Source organism: Channa argus, chromosome 12 (assembly GCF_033026475.1).
Source record: "Channa argus isolate prfri chromosome 12, Channa argus male v1.0, whole genome shotgun sequence".
NCBI lineage: Eukaryota > Metazoa > Chordata > Actinopteri > Anabantiformes > Channidae > Channa > Channa argus.
The window spans coordinates 3315742-3328448 of NC_090208.1; the positions used below are offsets into that span (position 1 = coordinate 3315742).

Genomic DNA, 12707 nt, shown 5'->3' on the forward strand with positions numbered 1-12707 from the left:
AACCCATCTGTATAGTTCACCTGGCAGTCAGAGCCTCAGGTGAGAGTGTGTGTGTGTGTGTGTGTGTGTGGATCAGAGGTGAATCTGCTTCCTGGTTGTTGATGTGAGAGTGAACCATCACAGATCAGATGTTTGTGTTTTCTAAAGATGTTGCTGATGAGACTTTGTAGCAAACAGCTGCTATGAGTGATGGGATCAAAGTGCAGTAGATAATGTCTGACAGGAGTTTGAAGAGGAAATGGATTAATCACCTACCCGACACCTCACATCTCATTCTCTTCTTACAGGTCTTAAAGCTGGAAACTTTGGGGCTGTGACTGAGTTCAGCCTCATCACAAGAACAACACCTTCTGTGAGGACAGAGAAATGTCAGGCTTTGTGTCTGTGGATCACATGATGATAAAAAAGCCCTAAACATTATATTTGCTTCAGCAGCATAAAAAGTTCCTCTTTTTACAATAATAAATAGAAAAAATATGTTTCCTGTAAAGAAGCCGTATTACACATAAATCTTACCATTTAATGTTTGGGACCTAATTTTCATCGGCAGCCAGACACACACAGCTCGCAGAATTAACAGCTGCAACAATCTTAAGTTGGAAGAAATAGATCTTTAGCTTGCTGAGTTAACAAGGTGACGCTATTTATTATGACTCGATTTTTACTAAAATACTTTCAAACGTTTATTGTATTTATTGTATATCAATAAACCCAAATGGAGAATTGGGTCCAGCTTGTTGCTGCTCTGACTTCTGTGCATCTCTGGGTTTTGGTTTGTCTTAGTACCTGAGTACTTCTGTACTAGTTCATGTTAAATGGAACATGCCAGCATTGCAATTTAGCTTTACTGCCTCTATCAGGTGGAGGTCACAGTACTTCACCCAGAACTTTGTTTCACCATGTTGTGAATATATTTGTTTAACCAATGTTCATACAAACAAAACACAAACTTCTAGAATTTGTTCACTAAATTGTTTCTGGACTTGGTCTTGTAGGACATTAGCATTTTAATGAAGGTTTTCATGTTTTTTTTATTAATCAACTCACCTAATTCTTTGGTGTGTTTCTGTTCCATGCCCGAGGCTGAAAATCCTTTGAGGAGATGACGTGAGCTGCTGGTAACAGCAGGAAGGATATTTAAAGGGAAAATACACTTTTCTCCCAGTCGGCTGTAGTCTGGAACAATCTGAGCAATGTTTTAATTGAATTTGTATTTTTACTTTGGATAAGTTCTACTTTTTTTGGTTTTATTCTTTAGCTTCAACCTGTTCCCTGTTGTTGTGTGAACTGCATTTGCAGTATTAATTGTTGTGTTTCTAGCTTTTGTAAAATCGGGGAAGGAACTGTGGGGAGCAGGCCAGGCCTTAGCCCCTCTTCATTGCATGTCGCTAACAATCTGAGTGGTAAACATACACAATACTAGCGACTCGGAGTATAAAACAAAGTTTGTAGTGTCTTTGGGTTTTTAAAGCATGTGTGGTCGGTGTTTATTGGGGCTTAGTGTGGCATCGCGCTGCAGTGAGCCCTTCCAATAAGTGGCTGATTCACTTGCCTACGTATATTTGAATTTACTGCTTTACAGCAGAGTACTATTTATTTCCCTTTACATTTGATACTGGTATATGTGAATGAATGTATATTTTGTAAGATTTGTACACGTCTTTTGCTCTTGGAGCTCGTTGTGACATTAAATGTTTCACCCTGTGTCTCTCTGATTCCTAATATATTTTATGTTAAACTGAAAGTCTGACTTCATGCAATGTGACATGTGGGCTGTGGGCCCACGACCTCATTAATCAGACTCAAGATCTGGTTGCTTGTGTCTGGGCGACTGTGAATCAGGAGTTAGAGAGTTTGCTCTAACAACACTTATATGTTTACTTAAAGAAGGATTGTGATTGTTCACTGTAACCAACGACAGTCAGTACTGACACTCGTAGTACTTGTACTGCTGCAGTACTGGCTGTTTCACTGCTCTCGCTCTGCTGACACCTGCTGGTTCAGACAAACTGTTTCAGTCAACCTGCCTGATTTCCTGGAAATGAGCTCAGTTTTCATAATTCGTCCTGTAGCAAAACTATGAGCAGGAACACATACAACAAAATTCTCAAACAGGAGAAAAAAAAAAAACAGACTGGATTTTACAGATGACGCCGATACTTGTATTTTATTGCTAAGCAGCTGTTCTGTTGTACTGCTAGTGACAGGGTGGTGAGGAAGTGGTGAAAAAGAAAACTCCAGACATTTCTTCAGACTAGAAGGAGCTGATCTGATGGACGAATTAACAACATTATCCTTCACTTTCTTAGCATTAGTGACACTCACTAATGCCTCTGAAGGTAAGAAGTGTGTGTGTATGTGTGTGTGTGTGCCGTGGTGTTAGGAGGATAACGTTTCCGTTAAGTGTTGTTAGGATCTAATCTGTAGGTGCAGCATCTCTGCTTGTTTTCCTCTGACGTGTTCTAAAATGCAGTGAAGGCATCATAATATTATGGTGCTAAATAGAAATATAGTTAATAAAGCACACGGTAGGTTCTTCTGAGACCGAAGCTAAGCGTCATCTACAATGCAGATCCACTGGTTTCTTTGTTCACAGAGTGCGGCAGGACATTGAGGATGTTATTTCGCTTATATGCAGCGACGCCGTCCAGTTATTGAAAAACAAGTACAACATAAACCCACAGAGTTGAGACTTATTTACCACCATTGCTGTGGTCAACTCACTAAAAAAAGGTTTAGGTTATAATAATTATGTGATCGTACTCTGTATCAACAATATCTAAGAGCTCAGATGGACATCAGGACCAGTTAAATACTAAAAATAGAAATATTAAATACACTAACACTTTATTTATTGGTATTTGCTGAATATGAATCAACTGAAGTATAAAGAAGTTTTATCTGATGATTTTATCATGTTTTTGGTTTTGGTCGTCAAGAGATGAGGACAAAGGCTGGGAAGGATGTCTCTCTGGATTGTGTGGGTAACACCCAGGTTCCCATCGAAGCAATAAAGTGGATCAAACCCGACCTGAAGTCAGATCTGTATGTTTATTTCTACCGGGACGATGTCTTTTATAAAGACTTCCTGCTTCCATCATTTCAAAATCGTACGGAGATGAAAGATCCAATGATGAAGGGCGGAGACGTTTCACTGATTCTGAAGAAAGTCAGCATTGATGATGCTGGAGAATATGAGTGTCACGTTTCACTGAAGAACACAACACGTAAAAGAGCCTACTCTGACCTGTGGTGTGTTGTCAACCTGACGGTCATAGGTGAGTTTGGGTCTCAGTAATTCTTTTCTTTGATTAAAACAGTAAAAGTAGAGAATACACTCGATGTTTATAAAAGAGACAAGCCTCCTCAATGTCACTTGGGTTTTGCTGAGAATGGATTAAGTTATAGTGCATTTGACAAGAACAGAGGTGAATGACTTCCAAATGTGCACTAGAAGGATCAGGAGATGACGGAGCAGTGACTTCTAGCAGGTTGTGGCACAGAGTTTCACACTTGCAGGAAAGAGCTGTACCCATGCTGTTAACAGGGGCAGGAAAAAGAACGGGTTAGGTATAAGTCAGGTGTTCCCCCGCAGTCCCACGTTAAGTCGGGGTATTTGAGGATGGAAATGACAATAGGGAGACAGCTTTGTGCCTCCATATGGACTCTAGCCTGGTTCGCCTTTGGGTTGCTTTCAAGGTCCGTGGCTGCCCTTAGGGGGAAAATGTAAAAGTCTTTCCATTAGTATAACTGCATAGTTACAGGGGAAGCCTTTAGCAGCAGTCCATTATCTCCTCATCTTCCTGCAAATGCTGGAACCGAGCTTAGAAAGGGAAAGTGTTTCAAGCAGCATTAGTAGCCACTTACTCTGCCTGTTAAATTAGGCCACTGAGGGTTAATGTAGCATATTCGCTTTAGTGCTTTCAGTGTAACTGAGGACATTCAGCAACATCGGGGCAGTTTATTCAGATATTTTACACAACTCCTGTATTAAGACCAGTCCATCAGTGGCAGCAGCTTCTGATGCAAATACAGACGTTTCAGTGTTTTTCTTGGTCAAAGAAAAAAAAAAAAACGGACTCTTCTGCTCTTCTTTGTCAGTTCAACAGCAGATAATAACAAATCCTGGAGACGACGTCACTTTGCCCTGTCAGGGATCCAGAAACATCTCCATAGCAGCCGTGCAGTGGATCAGATCCGAGCTTCATGATCCCGTCTACTTGCACCGTAACGAGCCTGTCATGGAGCCACATGATCAGGAGGCACGTTTTGTGAAGCGGGTGAAGCTGAAGGACAGACAGATGAAGGATGGTGACATGTCACTAGTTCTGATGAATGTGCAAGCCAGCGACACGGGAACATATGAGTGTCACTGTAAATGGCGCGTAGTGAGACAACAGAAGAGGACTCTTCTTAAGAGTGAACCCATCAGCATCGTCAAGCTGATAGTCACAGGTGAGGTGCACAGATCAGATGTTACTGTTTTCTACAGATGTTTTTGATGAGACTAACACCTCACATCTGATTCTCATGTGCAGGCAACACACCTGGACAAATCTGGGACACGGGAAGCAATGTATTTGTTGGACTGGCAGTTTGTCAGTTGGTGTGTTTCCTGTTGGTGTGAATTATTCTTTCAGTCCAGTCCTAATCTGTCCTGTCCTGCATGGAGAAATCTCACCCCAGACTAAAGTGTAAAGCTGCAGTTGTTGCCTCCATTTTTTGTCTTTTAAATCTTCCAATTCTTTATTCACACAAACCCAGAATAACAGGCAATAAGTTACAGTCCATCCAAAAAGAATTTAAATGAATATACTGCATGTTGCATGTTTATTCCAAAAAATTCAGGTTTGTAGCTCAGTTGTTTGTAGGCAGTTGTCCACGAAACAGTGATTCGATCCCTGGTCCTGGCTACGTGTCAAAGCGTTCTTAGGCAAGACACTGAACCCCAAGATGCTCCCGGTGGGTCAGGTGAGCACCCTGCATGGCAGCCACCGCCCTCGGTGTGAGTGTGTGTGTGTGTGTGTGAATGTCTGAATGGGAATCAACATAGAAAAGTGCTTTGGATAAAAGTGGCCATTTACCAAAAAACATTTAAACACCAGAACTGAAGAGGTTTGGTGAGTTTGGCTTTGGTGCTGAAATCCTGCGACACAGACTTTTCCACATTTTGTAATCCAGTACTTGGGCTGCACATGCAGTGGATCCACAGGGGGCAACTTTTTGAAGCTTCTTTCCAAAGTATGACGTATGTTTTTCTTTCACTTCATCTTTTTTGCATCCTGTAAAAACATATTAGCAGTACTAGCATTCACATGGAACATTTTAATCTTAGTATCTGGTATAGCATATAATTTCTGTAAAGAGGAGAAAGAATGAAAAGAAAGCAGCCACACTGCCCCCTCCCGGAGAATCATCCTATTACTGGATCTTGAAACTGAATGTAATTGACCCCTGTGGGCAACTCACCAAACAAATGTGATCAATTATGAACAATTGTCAAATGTTTGTTGGAAAAGGAAAATGAATTAGGACATGAGAAAAGCAAAGAATTTAACTGGATCAAATGAAATTGGTATTTTATTTGGTTTTGTATTTTTCTTTTAATACAGACACATTCAACATTTCATGATACAGTGTTGGTTTAAAAAATATCATTTTTTAACAATGTTAGATACAAATGTTTTCAAACCAAGATAGAAAATGTAGAAGTTTCAGATCCACCCATCAAAGTCAGAGGAGTTTTTCGTCATTAGGAGTTCAGATGATGTCATCTGGGGAAGCTCTGGAAAAGCAGAAAGTCCATAGTATGAGCAACAAGATGACATAATCTGAGCTGAGTGAGTGAAGGAGTCCTTTACTTGAGTGTTTATAACAGTGATTTATGTCAAAACCAACGGCTTTCAGCTCGTCCCTTCAGGGCTGGATTGTGACCAAAGCCCAAAAAATCTTTTTTAAAAATAAAACACTGATTTCTATATATAAATGTTTGGGCTTTGGACACAATGAGAGACTGAAGCTTATTAATTGAAGTCAGGCCACTTCAGCCAGATTCTTGTCAAATAGCCAAGGACTGAGAAAATGAAACTAAGAAGAAACATCTGGTAGATTTTCTTCCTTCCAGAAACTCAAGCTCAGAACATCTGCCAACACTAAACGTTGATGCAATGCAGTGTAAAGAGGGGAATCTTGTGTTGTTGATTAAAAAGGCAAAAAACTCATTACATTTATCCACCGAATGAAAATCTGCATCTCTGCTGATGGTAACAAAGTATGAGGATTATTATGTGCAGCCTAATTACATGATGAAAGATTTTGGCACAAAGTTGTAAACACAGTCTTGTACATGAACTTACACCTCCAACTAGAACTCACAGGCCAACAGGTCCAGACTTTGCAAAACTCATGAATCTACAAATTTTTGTAGATTTACTCTTTTATTTACCTTCATTGTGCTGTTAAAGTTTGGATCCGTGCGGTGTTTTTACAAACCACACAGTGGCTTTGCTCATTCTCTGTAACCATATAAACAAGTCTTGGGAATCACTGAAAATTCCAGCTCCACCTCCCGCCTTCACTTAGCTCCTCCATAAAAACCATGTCTTTCAGTGCAGTTCATCATCAGGATGAACAGCTGTAGTTTCAGCTCAAACATCAGCAACTGCTCTCATGGCTTCATTAACATCTGGAACATCTGTGGCTGTTTTCACATGTTTGTGGATCTTTGTTCTGACATCTGCAGGTGAGAACTATGGTTGTTATCAAGCAGGTTAGTGGTTGATCTCAGTGGTTGTACTTTTACTGATTAAATTGTACTTATACTTAAGTACCAATATAATGCTACTTTTACTATGTTACAGTAGATATGAAGTGTAATTTTGTGCCCCACATTTGAGATTTATAAAAGTTTAAACATAAGCAGATGCAGTTTGTACAACATTTGATTATACATAAAATGAGATATTTGACTAATGGCTAAATCACATTTATAAATAAATTGGAAACAGCAGTTGAAGTACTTCAATTACTTATACAAAAGTGTAAATGCAGCTCCAGCTCAAACAGCTACAGCAATAAAATGCTGCTTTCACATTAATGCAAAATAATGAAAAGCAAGTTACAAAAAATGTAAAGTCACTGATATTCAGAACTCTATTTACATATTTTTTCTGATGTGATGCAGACGGGTGATGGTTAATTTTTATAGTTATATGAAACAGAGACAGGCTTAAACGCCTCATTAAATGGTAGCTGTTTTTATTTGCTTATTTTCTGCTGTGATATTGGAGAAAGTTAATATCTCACTTCTCCTTCCTAGATTCAACATTTTACAAATTAAAGTTGATGCTGATACTGTGAATGTACAAATCTAGGTCAGATTAGTTTGACAAACTTTCATAGGTGAAAAAAAAAAAAGACCTATAATACATTTGGTTCAAACATAAGTGTAGGAATCTTTACCTACAGTGACTTATGGGGATTTTTCTTTCATATTATTGTGAAGTGAAGGGAAAGTGATAAATGATTTTCAAAATTTATAGTTTTTGGCCTAAATGCAAAATGCTATGTGTGGGTGAAACCTAACCCTGCACATCACCATGAACACACCATGAAACATGGTGGTGGCAGCATCATGTTGTGGGGATGCTTTTCTTCAGCAAACATACACCCACAGCTACAATAGAATGATTTAGATCAAAGCATTAGAATGACCCAGTCAGAGTCCAGAACTAAATCCAATTGAGAATCTGTGGCAAGACTTGAACATTGCTGCTCACAGATGCTGTCCATCCAATCTGACTGAGCTGGAGCTATTCTGCAAAAAAAAAAAAAAAAAAAATGGGCAAAAGTTATCTTCTCTAGATGTACAAAGCTGGTAGAGACAAACCCCAAAAGACTTGCAGCTGTAATTGCAGCAAAACTTCTACAAAGATTCTACAAAGTGTTGACTCAGGAGGGATGAATACAAATGCACACCACTCTTTTCAGATATTTATGTGTAAAACATTTTAAAACACATTTCTTAGGTTTTATATTAAATTATATTTTAACCAGTAACCTAAATAATTTCTGAATTCAACTTTATTTATATGGCATCACGATTTCGCACTAAGACGGACTAAACTGAAGGGACAGTGACAAGGAGTAAAGTAATAAACCAGTTTATTGTAACAAATCTCAAAAATAAAAAAAACTCCTAACAGGAGGGTACAAAGTAAAACACGACAGGATACAGAACACACTGAGCTACTAGGAAACAAGGATAATTTACCTAAACCACGAACCAAAATTAACATTAGAAAAACAGACAAGCAGAGATACACCATAAACCTAAATGAACACTGTGAAAAATAACTAGGGATAGAATATGAAAGACACTAAATCTAGAGTACAAAGGGAAGTAGAACAAGCCTTAAAGGAAACGTAAGGCTTTAAAGGAAACAGAAATATAGACCTACCAAACCTCAGACCAAAAAGTAGCACGAAAAACAGAGTCCAAATCTCAAGAGTCAGGGTTACAAATGACAGGGGTCATGTAAATCATGAGGTGAAACAGGGATCTGGCAGGAAAGTGTGTGGAAAGCTGGTGTAAATAGTGAGGAGAACAGGTGCAAACAATAATAAATGATAACGAAAGGTAAAGTTGGTGGAAAGAACTGTGAACAGGAAGTTGACGAAAAGGCTACAAAATAAAAGTCCAGGACAGGAAGTGGAGCTAAGGGCCAGATTATGACATATAGTGCTAATTCACAGCATGGTCATCTCAACACACTTGAAATAATAAAATCAAGACTATAGAAATACTGTATGTAGAGGAAACCCACCAAATCCCCCCGAGCAGTCTAACCATATACCTACTAAGAGCTGAACAGCTTTAACTATAGGCTTTATCAAAAAGATTTTAAGACTAGTCCTAAAAGTAGAAAGGTTGTCTGCCTCCCGAATCTGGATTTGGAGCCGGCTTTGATCTGGGTTTTATGGTTTTTGTTCAGACCAACAGATCACAGTGAGGACTGGAGATGATGTTACTCTTCAGTGTCTGGATCCCAGAGGTGGACACATCGAACTGTTAGAGTGGAGGAGACAGGACCTGGTGGAAAACGTCTTTGTTTGGAAACAAGGGAAGATGTTTGAAGACCCCCAGCATCCATTTTTTAAGAACCGAACGGAACTGAGAAATCCAGAGATGAAGGACGGAGACGTTTCTGTGATTCTGAAGAACGTCAACATCAATGACACTGGAACATATGAGTGTCGTGTTAGAAACAGCAGCACAAAACCACCTCAGCTCCTCAACACCACCAAGCTGACTATCAACTCAGGTGAGTAAGTGTGTGTGTGTGTGTGTGTGTGCATCAGAGGTGAAGCTGCTTCCTGGTTGTTGATGTGAGAGTGAACCATCACAGATCAGATGTTGGTGTTTTCTAAAGATGTTGCTGATGAGACTTTGTAGCAAACAGCTGCTATGAGTGATGGGATCAAAGTGCAGTAGATAATGTCTGACAGGAGTTTGAAGAGGAAATGGATTCATCACCTACCTGACACCTCACATCTCATTCTCTTCTCACAGGTGAAACATGTGGATACACTGGTGATGAAGGAAACAAGGATGGTAATGGTTTTGGACTGGTTGTGTGTTTGTTATGTGGTAATGTTCTACTTATTGATGCTGTTGTTTTCTTCATGATCCATAAGAAATTGAAATTGCATGTGAAGAAAAACTCAGACGTCAAATGTCTCAGATCACTTTATGTTAAATGACACTAGGATGAAAAAATGTTTTGGCCAATTTCGACAATCACTGGTAAGAAACAGCGTAAGTGTAATCACTAAAGAAACTTCCACATCCAGGATGTTTTTAAGGGTTTTATTTTCTTGCAAGAGAGTTTCAAGCCTCCATCCAGTGCAGTTCTAATGTCTTAATATGTCAAATATGAATTTATATTCTTCTGTTGCTGGACAAAATACCCCCCAGCTAATGTTAAGCACATCATTTGGTGTAACTTGGAGACATCTCCGTGTGGTCAGTCTACCATATTGCTGACCTTGAGCCCTTACAGACACTTATCAGAACGAAAACCTGTATATCAAAGCAAGTGTCACAACTTCCTGCATAAGTAAAATGGGTTCATTTTATCACCACAACCAAACAAGACATAAGCATTCGAATTATTCAGAATTGATTTTCCATCACAAAAACACGAGGACAAACACAGGCCAGTTTGTTTCTTATCAGAGACTCAGAGTTGTAATTTGTCACCAAACTGTGATAAGTGCACAAACTCATCCTAAATTGCTATTTACTTTTTCATGAGATATTTTCATTTATATAAGGATCAACTCTGCTCTGTTTATAGGAAAAGGAGAATTAACATATAAAGCTTCAACAGCACACACAATTCATATCACTGGTCGAAGTCTTTGTTCCAGTATTTGAATTTAACACCCATATTCCAAAAGCCTGTCGCTCCTTTGGTCGCACCTCCTTTCAGTTTTCTGCAGCAAATGACTGGAATCATTTGCAACAAACTCTAAAATAATTCCATACAAACAATCCTCCAAGATCACTGCATAGACTGTACTTTCATTATGAATGTTTGAATTTGTTAATGTTTTATTTTTTGTCTTAGTCTTTTGTTTCAAACTACGGTTTAGCATCTGTCATCGGTGCTCGCATGTTTCCTGTCGGCTTTTCACGTAAATGTGAATCTGAATCAACAAACTGATGTGAAACCATCAGCAGGAACACGCATATAGCAATGTCACGTGTTTTATTTGTCAGGGAATTCATGTGATAGTTTCTACTGAAGCTGATTATTCCCCTGTCTGTTTGTGTGTTTAACTTTGTGATGCTGTTTTGTTAACTTGCAAAGTTCAGCTCCGGGTTTTTGTTTGACTGACACTCAGGTTTGTAACAGTAACAGTCTCCTTAAGCTGCAACCTGATCGCTGTAGAGTAACGCCCGATGTGGGACTCCCATCCCAACAATGTTCTAGGAGGCCTTCACCACTGGAGCGCTGACATTTTGTTGCAAATGTTTAAACTTACAATACAAATGTACTGTATCTTGGACGTTTTTCTCTACTTTAAACCAACTTAGTAACATAAGTGTTCACGAGTTCAGTGTCTTAGGCTTAACATGTTTTATTATAACTTTAAAGTATTTAATACATTTCTGATGAAGGATCATTTGTACTGGCTAATTGTGCTTTAAATATTATTTTGATGAAAAATGTAATATTTCTTTTACTCTTTTTGTCATTTTCAAATAAAACTGTGACTTCTTCACTTGTTGCTTGTTTAAATCCTGCACGAGTGTGAAACTGGACGCCATTGTGGCTTCATTGTAAGCAACAGTATCTCCCATTTTGGGCCCCGGCAGCTAAAGTGGTGTAGTTTCATCTGATGGCTGATGGCACTGTTTCAACAAATGCTTCAGCGCGTTCTATGAGAGGAAAGTGGACAAATGACCGATAAGGTCGTTAAGGTTCCACAGACAAATCACTTAGCAAAAAGTATGTGCAGCATTTATTTTTTAGTTTAAACATAATTTAATTACCACATAGTGAAAAATTGGCATTTACTTCTGCTCGTCGTCCCTCAAACACCAAAGGCCTCATGTCCACTTAAACACAGGCCTTTATTCCGTCCTTTCCACACCAGCCTTACGCCGAGATGACAAAGCCTAGTAGGGATCCACACAATCACCAAGATGTGATCAAGGGCACAACTGCTTGTGCACCTGAGCCCCAGACCTCAGTTTACCTGGCAACACTAGGTTCGTCTTTTAATGTACGCAGGGCCTCTTGGTGACTCTGGATTTTCAACCAGTGATCATCAAGACATCGAAGAAAAGACCAGAATGCGTTTCAACATTTAAGAGCTTGTTGACTTGTTGGGACAGTCTCAATGTGCTGGAGTGTGTTGTTTTAAATTTCCTCCGTGTGCCCGTTGTTCATTTTGAGCACCTGCCACTCTTTGCATGGCAGCAAGTTCAGTTCAGCAACAAATCAGATGTAAATCAGTCATTTGTGGACGGCAAGTTGTCTCAGAAAGCTGAACTAACAAGGGATGGAAACACACCACGTCAAACACAATCACCACCAATGTAAGAAAAAGAGGCAGAATTTAAACCTCAGTCAGTGTCTTTAATGAATGAATTATTATATGAAGGATTATATTGGAATGATCTCTATATCAATGTATATGAGCTAAAGTAAAACATTTTTTTATTCATTCATTAAGGTATTGACAGTGTTGGCCATGTACCATCGTCTCATTAGGTTTTAGCTGCTGGTTTGTCTTTCTGTGGCATCTGCAGAGTCACAATCAGTTAACAAAGACTTAAATTTGAGAAAATATTTTCTGATATTTGTTCCAAAGGTAAATTTTTATACACTAATTTATTATCCAGTCAAGAAAATCCGCTCCAATGCAGCATTAAGATTCACTAATGTGGCAAAGCTAACAGTGAGGAAAAACATTGTGAGAGTTTCCTGGATTTGAGAATTTCCCCCCAGCTGTTCCCCATTAACAGTTTAGATGTTTAGACCAATTTGTCCGGTTTACAGTCCCTGCTGGGCCTCTGCTAACTCCACCTCGTGTTGAGTCAAGAGGCATTGTCCTGTCTACAATTCTTAGACGTGAAGTTAGATCTAATTTTTATTTAATTGCTGGTTTGATGTCATCTGGAGTTTCCAGGGACG

The 12707-nt window shown here is 39.1% G+C and overlaps 1 protein-coding gene across 1 annotated transcript; it reads left to right on the forward strand.

Moving 5' to 3' along the window:
* The first annotated feature begins 2041 nt into the window (after nucleotides 1-2041).
* On the forward strand, nucleotides 2042-11917 carry LOC137137031 (junctional adhesion molecule-like). Its single transcript, XM_067522895.1, has 6 exons — nucleotides 2042-2339; nucleotides 2940-3278; nucleotides 4102-4455; nucleotides 4539-6742; nucleotides 8994-9323; nucleotides 9572-11917. The coding sequence occupies exons 1-4, from the start codon at nucleotides 2273-2275 to the stop codon at nucleotides 4625-4627; spliced, it is 849 nt and encodes a 282-aa protein (XP_067378996.1). The 5' UTR covers nucleotides 2042-2272; the 3' UTR covers nucleotides 4628-6742; nucleotides 8994-9323; nucleotides 9572-11917.
* Nucleotides 11918-12707: the final 790 nt, after the last annotated feature.

Bases quoted from the DNA above. Each gene is read 5' to 3' on its own strand.
- LOC137137031 (XM_067522895.1), top strand. From the start codon at position 2,273: ATGGACGAATTAACAACATTATCCTTCACTTTCTTAGCATTAGTGACA. The intron at 3,279-4,101 runs GTGAGTTTGGGT...CTTCTTTGTCAG, and splicing joins TGTCAACCTGACGGTCATAG to TTCAACAGCAGATAATAACA. The intron at 4,456-4,538 runs GTGAGGTGCACA...TCTCATGTGCAG, and splicing joins CGTCAAGCTGATAGTCACAG to GCAACACACCTGGACAAATC.